The 16,706-nt window shown below is 53.0% G+C and overlaps 1 protein-coding gene across 1 annotated transcript; it reads left to right on the top strand.

Moving 5' to 3' along the window:
* Positions 1-10,282: 10,282 nt before the first annotated feature.
* Positions 10,283-14,024, top strand: LOC116806926 (histone H3-like centromeric protein A). The gene is given in 5 exon segments (XM_072923042.1): positions 10,283-10,358; positions 11,760-11,851; positions 13,031-13,108; positions 13,749-13,826; positions 13,828-14,024. Coding segments are annotated over 5 exon segments (381 nt in total). The 3' UTR covers positions 13,885-14,024.
* Positions 14,025-16,706: the final 2,682 nt, after the last annotated feature.

Raw genomic sequence — 16,706 nt, 5'->3', positions numbered from 1 at the left:
TTCCCCACAGTGTACTGCTGACTGACACCGTCACTGTCTCTTTCTCTGTCTCTCCAGAGAGACTCTGGGGGGGAACGCAGACATCCCAGATTTTCCTCCACCCTTCCATCTGAAGGGGGCCTGCCCTTTTCCAGTCCCTCCACCCTTCAGCCTTACCTCAGTCAGGCCACAGGACTTCCCCTCCCCCACCCAGCCACAGGCCGGGCAGGGGAGAGTCTGCACTGCACTCTGACCAGAAACAAAAAAAGCAAGTTCCCCTGGGAATTCTTGTTTTAACCCCTTTGTGTTCTCAGAGGTGTGTCCAGCCTTCAATTGGTCAGCCCAAGTACCAATATCCAACCCCAATCACTGACTGGCTTGACCCTCTTCCTTCAGAGAAAATTCCATTCCGTGTCAAGCACTGACATCCCCCCACATCACCCGAGATTTCCTCAGATGGATTTTATGGACAGCTGCGACCCTCAACTGACACCCACTGGCATCAGGGAGGCAACAGGAGCGACTGGGGCCATGCTGGGAGCAATGAGGATCACAACTGGGCTAACTAGGATCATACAGGGAACAAATGCTGGAGAGTGACAGGGAGAAAGAGGATTCATTCTGGGGGTAAATAGGAGCAATTGGGACCACACTGGGATCATACTGTTATCATAGTGGGAGTGACTAGGATCATACAGGGAATGACCGGTACCATACTGAAGGTGACTGGGAGCCACTGAGACCAGGGCCAGAAGGATCCAGCAAACTTCAGGCCTTCTTGTTGGAACATCCCTGGAACAGATTCCCTGAGGGGAAGAAATGGCACAGACATGAAACAGGCATTGGGAAAAGCCAGGGCTTGGGAAAGGCTTGTATTGCCTTACTCACCTGTGTCACCCTGACTCTTAAGATTTTCTAAAGCCTTCTGAGTTTACATTATGTTAGAAAACTTTCCCACACAATTTCTATAAACAAGATATTGTTTTGCATTCCTTCATGGGGGTGGAGAAACTTGATGTACTAGTGGTTTGTCCAATGTCTTTGGAAAGGTGGCCCATTCACTCTCCAATCCACAGTCACCTTTGGAAAAGTATAAAAGTTGGAGTCAGAAAATAAACCCTCTCTTTTATCTTGCAACTAGCAGGTGGCTCGCGTTGTGCTTTCAAATGTCCTATAGCGACATCTGGTGACCGCCGGAGTGTATTGCAGCTTAGGCTGGGAACTACGCTGGTGAGGTCTCTTCTGTCTGTTCAAAGCTTTGCCTGTTGCTGTTGTTGGTAATGGAGAGCTTTGACAACATCAGGGAGGAGTCTGTGGCTTTGGACGTTTGGAGAGAGGTGTTGAAGCGGAAACGCGTTCTTTTTTATTGGGATGATTTTGACAGGCTGTTTTTATGGGCAAGGAAACAGGCATTCTTTCCCAGTCTTGCTGAGGCCCTTTCCTGGGAGAACTGGTCTCCCGTGGGAGATCGCCTCATGGATGCCCTGCTTGATAATTGTTTTGAAGATGTTGGGCCGTTGATGATGCTGTGGAAGAGGTTGGATGCCATTTGGCAGGGGTCTGAGACTGGCAGTTCTCGGGCTTCTCTGGGGGACCTATCTGTCTCAGATGTGGATCTTGGGGAAGCCGAGTCTCTGTGGGGTGGCCCTGATTCCCCTTGTCCCCGGGGGAGTGAGCCGGAAGATGGCTCCTCCTCTGGGGTGGTTCGGGCTCCCAGCCCACTGGCTCCGAGTGTCTGGTCGGTGGACGGAGCCCCACGGATTTCTGGGGGCTCGGTGGAGCTGGTTTGGCCGCCTCGCCTGGCCCCGCGCCGCAGGTGTAGTGGGTTGGGGGGGGAAAGCACTTTCTCTTTGTGCCTTCCCAGCGCTCGGAGGTGAACGGGGACCTGTGGATCAGCCCCCGCCCCACGTTGCGTCTGACTCGGTGACGGTGCATTGCCCGAACTGTGGTGTTACATTTCCCCTGGAGACGATGCAGGTGCGTTTGCCTGGTCCAGTCTCGGGTTTGTCTTCCAAGGAGGAATCGGCTCCGATCCCTGAGCCTGCGCAGCCTGCTGGGCATGCGCAGGCGGTGGGGGCCGCCAAAGGTGGGGGCGTTGGTCACTGTTCCATCAGGAGGCTGAGCGTCGCGGCTCTGACACTTCTTGGGGGCGTGCTGGACTCCCTTGTGTCATCCCGCGGTGATGTGTCTCCGCGTGCCGCGTCTCCCTCTGTGCCCCGCCCTTCCCCCGCCCCGGGGTTGCTGATACTGCAGACGGCACCGCTGGGGCACCGGCTGGTTCGGCTCCGCCTTCCCCGCCTGCTGCGGGGGCCGGGACTGCGGCACAGCGGGGCGCTGGGGTGTTCACCTTTAGCACGACTGCTGAAGTGGCCGGTGGGAGACCGGTGACTCCCCGTGGCCGCGGATCCTCCCCGTTGACCTTGTGGACCCTCCCTGCCTGCCAGGTGACCGTGCGTCCGAAGGACCACGGGCGGTTTTGGCAGGAGGTCCTGGATAAGGCTGAGGAGATGTACGACTCCGGCCCCTCGCGGAGCCTGCCGGATCAAGGGGAAGGCTCCTCTGGCTCTGCTGATGCTGCGGGGGGTGTGGTGTCCAGTGATGTTGCACCGCCTCTCAGCCCAGGGGCTGCCGCTGTCCCGGAGTCCACGGGACACGACACGGTGGATGATGCAGCCTTACCAGGGGGTCCTCAGGCTTTCCCTGTGCTTAGGGGTGTTACTCATAACACTCAGCAGCGTTTTTCATTTAATGTGTTGAAGGAAATCCGAGACACCGTTGCACAGTATGGTGTTGGATCTGATGAAGTTATGCAGACAATCCGATTACTTGTTGCTGACCTGCTGACGCCTTCCGATATTCGTTCTGTGGCTCAGGCTCTTTTTAACCCTGTGCAGTTTGACGTTTGAAGACAAGTGGGCTGTTTTAGTGGCCAGCGCAGTACAGAAGAATGCTACATGGGGGCAACAGGATCCCAGGCGTGTGGTTACTGCTGACATGTTGATGGGCACAGGCAATTATATTGATCCTCAGGGGCAGGCTGGATACAATCCTCTCGTGCTTGAGCAGTGCAGGACGTTAGGCTTAGCAGCTGTGATCCAGACCTTAGAAATGGCTGCTCTGATGGAACCCTTTCTGACTATTGTTCAAAGGGTCCATGAGTCTTTCATGGACTTTGCATCGAGGTTGACTGCCTCGATAGAGCGGCAGGTGGTAGAACCTGAGCTAAGGCAAATGATCCTTGCGAGATTTGCTAGGATCCACTGCAACGCAGAATGCAAGAGAGTCATACAGGCTCTTCCTGAAGGGGCTACACTTTCACAGATGACAGTGGCCTGTGCAGACCTAGGCCCCTCGGTTTGGAAGGTGGATGCTTGGGCTGCTGCTGCGCAGCTGGTCTGGGTAGTGCCGCAGGGCTGGCAGCATCCGCAGGGTACTGCTCAGATGAGCACCAAACGGGGGAAGAAAGCACAGAAAAGAAAAATTCCCTCGTATGTGTGTGGCCGGTGCGGAAGGCCAGGCCATCTAGCAGATGTTTGCAAGGCGACTGTTCATGTTAATGGCCAAGCACTCCCAGGCCCGGGAAACAGGAAGCGAAGCGCGAAGGGGGGGCGCACTCAGACACAAGTTCCTCTCCAGACCCCAGAGCCCATGGAGGTCTGCTTGGCCAGCTTGTCGCCAGCACCTGCGGGTCAGCAGGTGTGGATGTCTGCACAGCAGCAAAAGTCGTTTTAGACTCTTGCAAGGTGCACAAGGTTCCCCTGGACGCCTTTGGTCCCTTGGGTGAAGGCATGAGCACCTTCCTTATGGGGAGGTCTAGTGCTACCCTTCAGGGCGTCATTGTGCACCTGGGTCTCATTGATGCAGACTTCACAGGGCAGATTTGTGCAATGGTTTCCACACCCACCCCCCCGTTACAATCCCAATTGGGACACGGCTTGCTCAACTTGTGCCTTTTAAGTCTTCTGTTCGCAGGACGGCTGACCAGTCGCGAGGTGATGGCGGTTTTGGATCCACTGGGCCGCCTCAAGTTCACTGGACTGCTGTCCTGACCAAAGACCGTCCCGAGATGCTGTGTACCCTGTCCATCCCTGGTGCGACGCCGTCAGAGATCCGCCTGCGCGGGCTCCTTGACAGCGGCTTTGATGTCACGGTTCTCTCCCTTGCCACCTGGCCTCCGGACCGGCCCCTGGATCCAGCGGAGACGTCTGTCGCAGGCCTGGGGGGAACAGTGCGACGTTATATGAGCCAGTGGCCCGTGCTGGTCACAAACCCAGAGGGACAGAAGGCCTGGATTAGGCCTCATGATACTTCTTCTCCTGCTAACCTCTGCGGGAGGGATGTTCTGTCTGCGTGGGGGGTGCGCATCGGGACGGGTTTTTGATGGGGGCTACTGCAGCGAAGGGCGCAGAGTGTTCTACGCCTCCTATACAGTGGCTGGTGGATACACCTGTTTGGGAAAACCAGTGGCCCCTCCCTCAAGATAAACTGATCGCCCTTCGGAAATTGGTGCAGAAGCAGCTGGACCAGGGTCATCTGGAGCCTTCTAACAGTCCCTGGAACACCCCTGTTTTCTGCATCACAAAGAAGTCTGGGAAATGGAGGTTGTTACAGGACCTCCGGAAGGTCAATGCCGTCATGGAAGGCATGGGAACAGTGCAGGAGGGCATTCCATCGCCTACCATGCTTTCTGCAGGCTGGCTGATCTTCATCGTGGATTTGAAGGATTGTTTCTTTACAATTCCTTTGCATCCCGATGACAGACCGAAATTCGCCTTCACGGTGCCAGCAATTGACAATGATGAGCCTGCACAGTGATATCAATGGAAAGTTCTACCACAGGGGATGCGTAATTCCCCGGTCATATGCCAACGGTATGTGGCTCGTGCCTTGTCTGGAGTTCGCAAGCAGTTTCCTGATGCACGTCTGTATCATTATATGGACGACATCTTGGTGGCTGCGTCTACTCAGGATGAGCTGCTGAGGATTCAGCCTCGGTTGCTCGATGCTTTGCATGCTCATGGGCTGCAGGTGGCTCCAGAAAAGGTTCAACAGCAACCTCCTTGGAAGTATTTGGGGGTCAAAATTCTGGAACGGACAATCCAACACCAGGAGGTGCAATTTGCACACTCGGTGAAGACACTGAATGATGTTCAAAAACTGATGGGTGCCATCACCTGGTTACGTCCATACTTGGGACTAACCGATGCACATCTGTCGCCTGTGTATGATCTGTTGAAAGGAGTCTCTGATTTAAAATCACCTCGCACATTGACCCCTGAGGCACGTCAGGTGCTGGAGAAGGTTCAGCAGGCTGTTTCTGCCTGTCAAGTTTATCGCATTGATCTTTCCGTTGATGTCACTGTGTTCGTTACCACTCCAGATTCGCATCCCACAGGTATCATTGGTCAATGGAATGACAAATGGTCCGATCCCTTGCACATCTTGGAATGGGTTTTCCTGCCCCATCAGCCGCAGAAGACGGCAAAGACATTGGCTGAGTTGATTGCTCGGTTGATAATCAAATGCCGGCAACGGTGTTTGCAATTGATGGGTGCGGATCCTGCAAAGATCATACTCCCCATATCCCGGGAGGACTTTGACTGGAGCTTTGCACACTGTGTGTCCCTGCAAAGTGCTCTGGAAAATTTTTCAGGGCAGATCACTTATCATTTGCCCAGCCACAAGCTACTGCAGGTGGCAAAATCTACGCAGATCTCTTTGCGGCTCAAAAATAGTCAGGAACCCGTGCAAGGACCCACCATCTTTACTGACAGTTTGGGGAAAACAGGAAAGGCCATTGTTACTTGGAAGGACGGATCTGAGTGGCAGGTTCTGAAAGGTCATCAGGATGGGTCGGCCCAATTGGTTGAGTTGAGGGCTGCTGTTATGGCGTTTGAGAGACTTTCCCAGGAACCTTTCAATTTGGTCACGGATTCTGCCTATGTGGCTGATATCGCACAGCGGTTGGGTCACTCGGTTTTGAAGGAGGTCAGTAACCCTGCCTTGTTTCATTTACTGAAGACCTTGTGGTGTGCTATTCAGGCCCGTGTTCATCCATTTTACATTCTGCATGTGAGAAGTCACACCAATTTACCAGGGTTTGTAGCAGAAGGTAACGCGAGGGCTGACAAGTTGGCTAATCCGGCGTGGGTAGCACCCCAGCCTGATACACTCACACAGGCCAAGGCATCGCATGGGTTTTTCCATCAGAATGCGCATACTTTTCAGAAGCAGTTTCAGCTGACGCCAACAGAGGCTCCTGGCATTGTTGAGTCCTGTGACGACTGCCATGCACTTGCTCCGCCTCTACCAGCAGGGGTAAACCCTAGAGGCCTTAGGGCCTTGGAGCTTTGGCAGACCGATGTCATCCGGATTGCCGAATTTGGCCGGCTCAAATATGTGCATGCCACGGTGGACACGGTCTCGTCTGCGATGTGGGCTTCCACTCACACTGGAGAAAAGGCTCGCGATGTCATTGCCCACTGGAGGCAGGCCTTTGCTGTTCTGGGCATACCTTCTGCTGTGAAAACCAACAATGGTCCTGCTTAGGCATCGCAGCAGGTACCACAGTTCCTGCAGTTGTGGGGTGTGTCACACAAGTTTGGTATCTCCCATTCTCCAACTGGCCAAGCTATTGTAGAACGCGCTCATGGTACTCTGAAGCGGGTTCTTCAAAAACAAAAACAGGGAATGCAGGGTGACACCCCTCACAGTCGGTTGGAGAAAGCATTGTACACCATCAATCATCTTACAGTGCAGCAGAATTCAAATAACCCTGTCATTTTAAATCATCATCTCTCATTGCAGGCTGCAGACGAGGCACATCAGCCTCGAGCAAAAGTTTGAGTGTGGAATTTAGTCACCAAACAATGGGAAGGTCCCTATGACCTTATCGCTTCAGGGCATGGGTATGCCTGCGTGTCCACAGATACTGGGGTACACTGGGTACCTTCAAAGTGTGTTCGTCCTGATCTGCAACCGCAGAGACAGAATCCGACCAATGGGCAACATAGAAGCCATAACCAAACTGAAAGGCATCGAATGGGTGAATCGTTGAGTGATGACTCAGTTGAAGACGATGGCGGGTGATCACTCTGATGATTCCTCTATGAACAGACACTGAACCTTATTCATTTTTCCTTTTCTTTTAAACTAAGAAGGTTGAGATGTCGCCCTGATTCTTAAGATTTTCTAAAGCCTTCTGAGTTTACATTATGTTAGAAAACTTTCCCACACAATTTCTATAAACAAGATATTGTTTTGCATTCCTTCACGGGGGTGGAGAAACTTGATGTACTAGTGGTTTGTCCAATGTCTTTGGAGAGGTGGCCCATTCACTCTCCAATCCACTGTCACCTTTGGAAAAGTATAAAAGTTGGAGTCAGAAAATAAACCCTCTCTTTTACCTTGCAACTAGCAGGTGGCTCGCGTTGTGCTTTCACGTGTCCTATAGCGACACACCTGATCTGTTGCTGTGCCCAGGTGGCCCCAGTGGGTGTTGGACATGTGTGGGTGTGTCTGCCTGAAGCTCAGCAAAGCCTTTGGCACTGCCTCCATCTCCCTGCCTCCCCTGGAACACCTGCAGCTCACAGCTGGAACAGGTGCCTCTTGCTGGGAACACCTGGCTGGTGGCCAAGGAGGGGTGGGAATGGGGCCACAGCCAGCTGGGGCTGGGCACTGCTGGGGTTCCTTAGGGCTCAGTGTTGGGGCCGGTCCTGTTCAGCATCTGGCCCGGGTCGACAACTAGGGGCAACTGGGAGGCTTGATGGGGTCAAATGAGGAGTGTGGTGGCCCACTGGGAAAACTGGGTAAACTGGGAGGTCTTGCAATACCCTCAAGAGACCCCAAAGCCCACTTGGGCCACCATGGGTTCACTAATGCCCCAATCTGCTTCTCTCAATGGGTTTCATGAAGAGTTGTAATCCCTGACTGACCCCCACTGGGTACTGGGAGGCACAGGAAGCTACTGGGACCATGTTGGGAGCCAACTGAAAACACACTGGTGTCAGGATCCACTTATAGTGGGGTGTCGTGATGGTTCGTTAGCTGATCCCAAAGTGCAAAAGACAAACAGCAGGGGACTATCAGTTTAATCACAACAGATGCACCTTTATTAAGGGCCAAAAAACAATAAATGTGATAATGGGGTCAGAAAAGAAATAAAAAGGAGAGAGAGAGAAAAGGGGATGGGAATAGCTACCAACACAGGCGAGGTCGTCACTGGTCTGGACGATGGGGATCCGTCTTGCTGTGTTGGGGAGAGTCTCCAAAGTCCTACCTAACCCAGGGGTCCAGTTATAGTCCACAGAGGGAAAAAGGGGGGAACATGCAGAACAATGAGAGTCTATTGAAATTGCTATGGGGGGAACAGGTGTATCTACAGAAAATCATCCAGGCTGAACAAACACAATGATGAATAAGTCCATTGAAGTTACTGGAGAAGAACAGGTCATGTCATTTCCCCCCACCCCACTCTCTGTGGTAGGGGTCTCAGTCTCAGTCCTTGGGGAGAGGGTTCTTGATCTCCGTCTATCACGGTGGTAACGAGGCAGATGAGGGGTCTTCAGTGAGAGACCACCAGAGTCACCCCAACAGTTCATTTAGCTTAAAGGTGGAGAGTGAAGCAGGAATTGCAGTAGGCCGCTCTGTGCTGGGTCCACGCTGGGTTTTTGCCAAGTCCTTGCCAAATCCTTGCCAAGTTCTTGCCGGGCCTCATTCGGAATGGAACGTAACGGTACAGCGGCTGCACCTGCACTGTTGCCTTCTCCAAGCCGGAACTGCAGTGGGGGAAGGGAGTTCCTTCTTGTGGCAATCGGCAGGCAAATGAGTGAGGGTCTTCAGACGGCTACTTAAGACTGGGAGCAAATGGAAGATGCTGGAACCGTGCTGGGGGTACTGGGACCAGAACTGGGGCAACTAGGATCATACAGGAGGGCACAGCTTGGGACCATGCTGGGTTCATACTGGGAGCAACTGGAACCACACTGGGGGCAACGGGGGTCATACTGGGAGTAACTGGGATCATAGTGGGATCATTCTAGTACAGACAGGAATTGACTGGGACCATTGGGGGTGTGACAGGGATCATACTGGGAGTAGTTGTTGTGAAAAATGCATATTTTATGATTGGCTTTTCACAAATGTTACAATGACTATTATATGTGTAATGTTAGAAAGTTATGCTGTATTAATTTGCTTAAGTAGTGTGTTAAAGGTAGTTTTAGGTTACAACATAATGTTAAAATAGAAACTCTGCAGTGTAGGATTTTTTTACTAGCTCAAGCAAGAGATGAGATAATCAAGAAACTCTTTGCACAGAGATGACAGTGACTTGGGGCCCATAAAAAGTTACTGCCTCCTTATCAGAAAAGACAAACTTTCTTCCACCTTCTCTCCGTCTTTATGGAACCACCAGGATTAAGGGGAAGAAGCTGACAAAACCCAGAAAAGTTCTTAATTTGCAGGGAATTTATGCATCATGTATGAGATATATGAATATGCAACAGGTTATGCCTTTACAGTTATTCCTTTGTTCAGAAGGTATGCTTTTCGTGACTTAGTGTCTGAGAGCATCCAGACATGTCCATAATTCTTTGCTTTTTATTGTCTTGTAATTGTCCTAACTCTAAATTTTATTACTCTATTTGTATTACTATTTTTATAACAATTTTATTATTATTAAATTTTTAAAATTTTAAAAGCCAAGTGATTGGCATTTTTCACAGTTGTGATCATACTGGACTCACACTGGGAGTGATTGGAAAGCCCTAGAATCATATTGCAGGGGACTGCAATCGTACTGGGATCCTTCTGGAGCCACGCAGATGACCGGGAGCAACGGGAACCACACTAGGAGTGACAGGGATCACACTGGGACCGTAGCAGAGATTACCCTGGGAGCCCCGAGGTGCGGGGTGCCCGGGCCGGGGTCATGCAAATTTATGCTAATGACCCCGGCTGCTGCGGCACCATCGAGTCGCGGAGTCCGGCGGCGCAGAGCGGTCGCGCGCCCCGATTGGCGCGCGGAGGGAAGTGACGTCACGAGCAGCGCCGCGGCGGCGTGAGGTTTGAATAGGGCAGGGAGAGGTTTGAGCAGGGCAGCGGGAAGTTTGAACAGGGCGGCAGCTGCAGATCCCGGGCGTAATGTCACTGGCAGGGAGAGGCAGGGGGGGCTTGGGGGGACCCGGGAGTGGCCCCAGACACCTCAGTCTGCCCTGACTCCCCCTTCCCCGGCCGTCGGGTCTCCTCCAGCCCCGCCGGACGCCTGGACTCGCCCTGACCCTGCGGCGGACTCGGCCACGCCATGCCCCGCCCCAAACCCACCCCCCGGCGGCGTGGCGCCCCCCCAGCCCCCCCATCGCCCCGGCCACGGGCACGCAGTGAGTGAGGGGCGGGGGACTCCCCTTACAGACACCCCTTACAGACACCCCTTATGGACCTCCCACATCGAGCCCCTTTTAGATCCCCTCCAGAGCACTGCTATGGACTCCCCCATTGTTATCCTCCGTCCCCAGCCTGTGCCCTAGATACCCCTATATGCTTCCATCACTATAGTCACTCCACACTCCCTCTCCCCTATAGCTCTCTATTGCGTGTAAACCAAGGCTCCTGAACAACTGACCAGTATGACCAAGCAGAAGCCGTATATTCTTTACATTGCACACACTTTTATAGATTCTACAGACTACTAAGATCACATTTATTGATTGGTGTCTTTGTCTTGTTCCCTCATTCTCTGCCTCCACTTCTCAGCTTCCGTTATTCGTTACCATGCAGGTGTTCTACAGTTCTCTGTCATCTAGTTCTTTTGATCCTGCAGTTTCTCAGCTTCTTCAATCTTATTTTAGCACAGTTTATGTCTTAGTAACCTTGATGAATTCCTGAGAAAATTCTGGTAAGAACAGTTACAAGTGGTATGGCTGGTGCACACTGAGGCCCAAGTTGTTCAGATACATTGCTACAACCCCCTACACCCTTGTTGGGAAGGATAGATAAATATGACTAAGAACCACAATAGTACAGCCAGGATGAATATAACGCCCCCTACTGGCTGGACAATAACCTTACCTACAGAGGGGTCCAAAAGCCAAATGGACTGTCCCATCTCACCCCTCAGAATGTATGGTTCACCCCACACCTGTAACCCTCCCCTGAAACATCAAGTGCCTGTAACCCCATTGGCCCAAGTCTTGTTCCAGCCCACCTTGAAGCCCCCCTTGATAAGGGGCCCCCGAAGGGCCAGATGCCCTCTTGGATCTTCCCCTCCCCTCTTGGAACTTCCTCCTGGATTCCCTGCTACCCTCTTTGTCTCTCCCCTCCCCCATCACCTCATGCCCGGCCACGTGCCGTGTCTAGCAGCTCGAGGCAGGGCCTCTCTGCATCCTGAATAAACCTTATCCTCCAAGAGCAACCAACAGAGATCTCTCGTCTGTATCCACCCAATCCGTCTGTGGAACCCCTCAAACGTCTTTACACACCCTGTTCCTCAAAACCCCTCATACTCCCTGTCCTCTATAACTCCGCTATATTGGCCCTCACTGTAGCTCTCTATAGATCCCTCATACCTGCAATGTCCCCCCAGACCTTACAGATCCCTTATAACCTCCACAGCTTTCCCCTGTCCCCCGAGCCCCTATAGCCCCCCATAGAGCCACCTGTGTTCTGCCAGGCCCTATGGATCTCTTATACCCCTCATGTTCCTTCAGAGCCCCCCATCTGTGCTCCCCAGGCCAAACAGATCTGCTAAAGCCCCCACAGACCCCTATCCAATGCCCCTGCAGGGCGCCGCCCAGGTCAGCGGGCATTGCAGGAGATCCGCAGGTACCAGAGCAGCACCCGCCTGCTGCTGCACCCTGGCCCCTTCGCCCGCCTGGTAAGGACCCCCCCACATCCCAAAATGAACACTCCTGCGCCGTAAAATCCCCAGACACTCCAATTTCCCCCACGGAACCTTCCCAGCGCCCCCCATGGACTCCCAAACTCCCCTGGGACAGCACAGATCATCTCAGATACCCATAAAATCTACCTTAGGACCCCCAAACCCCTCCAGGACCCCCCCCAGTTTCACCTAGAACCTCCAACATTGTCTGGTATCTTCCAAACCACTCTGGATCCCCTCTTCTGGGATCCTCAAATCCATCCCATAACACCCCAGATCAACATTTTCAGACCCTGCAACCTCCCCCAGAGCCTTTAAATCCACTCTGGGACCCTTCAGCTCCCCACAGCATTCTCCCAAATACCCACTGGGACCCTTCAAACAATCCACTGGACCCCTTAAAATCCAACCCCAAATCCACCCTAGGCCCCCTGAAATCCAACCTGGAACCCTCCAACCTCCCCTTGACCCCCTCCCTAAAACCCATTGGGACCCTCCAACCCCCTACAGACCAACCAAGTTACCCCCCAGAACCCCAGATCACCCCCTGGGACTCCTCAGCACCACCCCCTTTCCCCAGGGCCCCCGCTCAACCCTGTTCCAGCCCTCCCAATGTCCTTATCTTCCCCGTCGTCGTGACATAGTGGGCCTGTCCTCTCCCAACATCCTTGCATATCCCCCAATGTCCTTCTGTGGTTCCAGACATTTTTGTGTCCTGTCACCTTCATGGATTGTGTGTTCCCTGTGCCCCTCCCACCCATCAGGGTGTCCCCAGGGGAGTGTCCACATGTTCCCATGGCTGAGGGTGTTCCCAAGATGTTCCTAGAGTGGTGCTTCCCCCCTGCCTCCCACCTGGGATCTCTGCAGGGTGTCCCCATCATGGTGTTCCCACATCCACACTCCCCAGTGTATCCTCAGGTGTTCCTGTCCCCTGTGTTCCTGTCCCTGGGGTGTCCCCAAAGTGTCTCCAGGGTGACAACAAGGGTGTCCCCAGGTCCCTGGGATGTCCCCAGGGCAGCGTCTCCGTGTCTCCAGGGTGTCGCCATGGTGGTGGCCCCAGCCCGGGATGTCCCCAATGCCCCCATATCCCCTCCATGTTGTCCCAGTGTCCCCGCACTCCCTGTGACTCCGATGCTGCCATGTGGCCTCCTCCCTATGCCCTCTCTGCTGCAGGTGCGGGAGATCTGCCTACTCTTCACCCGCGGGGTGGATTACCGCTGGCAGCGCATGGCTCTGCTGGCGCTGCAGGAGGTAGGGGTTGGAGGGCTCAGGAGTGGTGGAGGGGGTTCACAGAGGGGCTGGAGGGGTCCTATGGGTCCTCCTGGGGTATCCAGGGAACATGGGGGGTGGGGAGGGGGCTGAAGGGGATCTCATGGGTTCTGAGAAGGGACATGGGGGTTAGGGGAGGGGGGTTTTGTGGCTGCTGCAGGGGGGTGTGTGCGTGCTGGGGGTGTCTCTGGAGGGCTGGGGAGGTCCAGGAAGGTCTCTTTTGGTGCTTGGATTAGGCTGAGAGGTTTGTTGGGTGTGTGTGATGGGAGCTGAGGGGGAGTCTAGGAGAGTCTCCATGGGCTGGGGGGGGGGGGCTCTATGGGTTCTTGGACAGGGTTCCATGGATGTTGAGAGGGCCTCTGAGAGACCTCTGGGTGGTGGGGGTGGTCTCTTATTCCTGAGGTCTGTTGGGGACTGGGGATGGGTCACTGGGTGTTGGTCTCCCCTCACACATTTACAGGCACAGAGTGTTTCAGTTCCCCCAGTCACCCGTGGGTGGGTTTGGAGGAACCCTGCCCCCTGGGTTTGTGTTTTTGGGGGGGTCTCTGCCTGGGGGAAGAGCTGTGGGGGTTGGAGCATGCTGGGGGGCTTTGGGGACACCCCCTCAGCTTTTATGACACAGGCGGCAGAGGCCTTCATGGTGCGGATGATGGAAGACGCGTACCTTTGCTCGCTGCACGCCCGCCGAGTCACCCTGTTCCCCCAAGGATCTGCAACTGGCCCGGCGCCTGCGAGGAGCCGAGGGGGGGGGCATCTGAATGGCGACCCCCCTGAGCCCCTGCACAGACTCAACCCCCCAGACCCCTGTCCCAGGACCCCCACCCTGTGGCTCACTCCTGACAATCTCACATCCCTAATTTTACTGGGACCTCCTATGGTACCATCATGCTGAGACACCCCCCCATGGGGTCCCCCAAAGCTGGGGCCCTATCCTGACATGCCCAATCTGATTTAGGATCCACTTCCCCAAGACCCCCCCATATGGACCCACCCCATAGACTCCCCCATATTGGATCCCCACCTCAGGATCCCCAACAACCCTTTCAGGGACCCATCCCAGGGTGGAGGTCCCTTTCCTTAGTCCAGCACCCATGAAATTATTGAGGAACCCTACCCATGATCCCCCTGGAACCCCCCTCACCAGGTGCACCCCAATACGTTAATAAATGTTTGTGACCCCTAGGTGCTGTTGCTGGGGAGGATGAAGGGGATTTGAGGATGAGGCATCTCAGGGGAGCTCTGGAAGGGAGGAGAACCCACACGGAGGGGTATTCTGAGAGTATTTTGTGTTTGGGTGTTGGAATTTGTGGGTATTGGTGCTTTTGAGATTGTAGAAAGTTTTTGTCTTTTTGCTTTGTTGCTAAAGAAGAAGCTATAGTTTGTTTGTACTGTTTTTAAGGTTGTTTATTTTTGCTTATTTATAACATGTTCTGCTGCCCTGCCGTAGGTTTGTTTTGCAGGGCAGCGTGCGGGGCTCTGCCCCTCAGTGGGATGGTACAAACATTATATATTAGAAATTACGTGTACTATATTTATAATAATGTGCTAATATTTATCATCTACGTTGAACAGTGTGTCTTTAGCTTAAACTAATAGAAAAATGCTAACATTACTAAGAACATGGAGGTAAGGAAGAAGAAGGAGGAATAAAAGGATTAGGCTTACTTTCCTCTATCTTAGAACTTTTGACCCCCCTGTACAAAGTAAAACCCCCCTGTACAGGTGTTAAAACTCCCCTGTACAATACTAAAAAATTTTACTCTTTAATTTGTGACTACTTTTACTATACTATCTAACTCTCTGTGACTGCTTATTCTACCTTTAAAGTTGGTAATTCATTTTATGGTTTAAACTTAAGATCACAGCTGTTTTCAGCTGCTTGCTAGGGTCTAAAATGCTTCTGACTAAGGCTTGGAACTTCTAAAAATGTCTGAGGGACATTTTGAGTTCCGACATTTGGGCACCTGGGATGGGGGCCAGGAAGGTCTTGGGGCCTAAGGGGTTCCATGTATAGTGGTGGGGGGGGGGGCGGAGGGCGCTTAGGGGATTTGCTTTTTGAGCAGGAGGTCAGGGCTTTAGGGGTGGTGCTTAGAGGTGGTTTGAAAGTGGGTAGGGCTGCCTGTGGGAGGTGGGACTTAGTTCCTCTGTGAGGGTGGGGCTCTGGAGGTTCCCCCATCCATGGGCGTAGCTCTGGGGGTCCGGCTTCAACGGGATCCCCTCTATGGGGCAGGGCTTGGGGGCCACACCTTGGGGGGGGGGGCTGTGGCGCTGCGGGGGTTCTGGGCCCTCCCAGGCTGCAGTTACCACTGCTGCCACTTGGGGCGCTGCTAAGTGGGGAAGCGCTGCCCCGGCAGGTTGTGCCTGCACCTGGGGGTGCAGGAGAGACCCCAGAATGGACCCACTCAACCCCAATCATGCCCTGGGACCCCAACTCCTCCCTTCCTCATGCCTTAGAGACCCCCCCCCCCCCCAAACCTCAGAACCCAAAACCTACCCTGGGACCCCAAATCCCCTCAAACCTGCCCATCCCTGCCATCCTTGGGGTACTCTCTGAGCCCTCCAAACCTCAGGGAGCCCAAATATCCTCCCTAAAACCCAGCCCAGGCCCCACCCACCCGGTTTGGAATACCTCCAGTTTTGAGGTCCCCTCAACTCTCTTTTTTCCCCAGACAGGCTGGTGCTGAACTTGGTGGGGAATATTTTTGTTACTCAACTTTCAAGGAAAGTTAACAACTCAAATTGTGGACAGAACAGAAAATTGCTTTGACTAAAGCCCACTCTCTAATGACCCTATAAGCAGCAGTACATCTGATGATGAGGAAATCACATTACAACCCCAAATTAAAGATTAAACCTTCTATGATAGTCAGGGTCGGCACAGTTTTACTAAAACAGTGTGGTACACAGCAGCCAAGATAGCAAAGTTCCAGGAAAAGTATAGCAGACTTACATGGTAATTGGAAACTGCATATGTTTGGAGAGGGCCTCTGGCAGGGGTTGATTGAATCATTTGAAGCAAAGGCCCAGGGCTTCTGGAGGCCAGAAGTATTTTTAATGGTGGTGACCAGAGGAAACTGTGGTCTTTAACTCAGAGTGCCGCCTATTGAACAGGAGGTTCGATCCATTAGAGAGGAGTGATTTGCTTAGGATTGAGATCCCAACCATAGATCATGGACAGAGAGTGTACCAAAGGCAGTGTTTTTACAACTGATGAATGACAGATGTTCCAGGACAGCCCTCACCTACCTCACTGGTTATCCAAGTATGTGGCTCCCATGGTTGGAGTTTTGCTGGACAAAACACTGCGGCAGAATTTCAGGATCACTTGACGCAAGTGTTTACACCACAGAGAGGAAGACAAGGGAAAAGAGCCTTACATGGGTGTTAGGAAAATAAGGCCTTTTTGTTCATAATATAGAGTTTTCACATCTATAAAATAGAATTTTCACTTAGAGTTTTCACTTGTCTGAACATGTTCACATTTTGCCAAGCATTCCAGAATATCTCTCAAGGACAACTTCGTTACACACTGTTTTAGGGAGTTAAAACTAATTTAGGGAGTGGAGGTTGTTAGGCATCA

This window comes from Taeniopygia guttata, chromosome W (assembly GCF_048771995.1).
Source record: "Taeniopygia guttata chromosome W, bTaeGut7.mat, whole genome shotgun sequence".
NCBI lineage: Eukaryota > Metazoa > Chordata > Aves > Passeriformes > Estrildidae > Taeniopygia > Taeniopygia guttata.
This window is presented reverse-complemented; position numbering and strand designations above follow the sequence as displayed.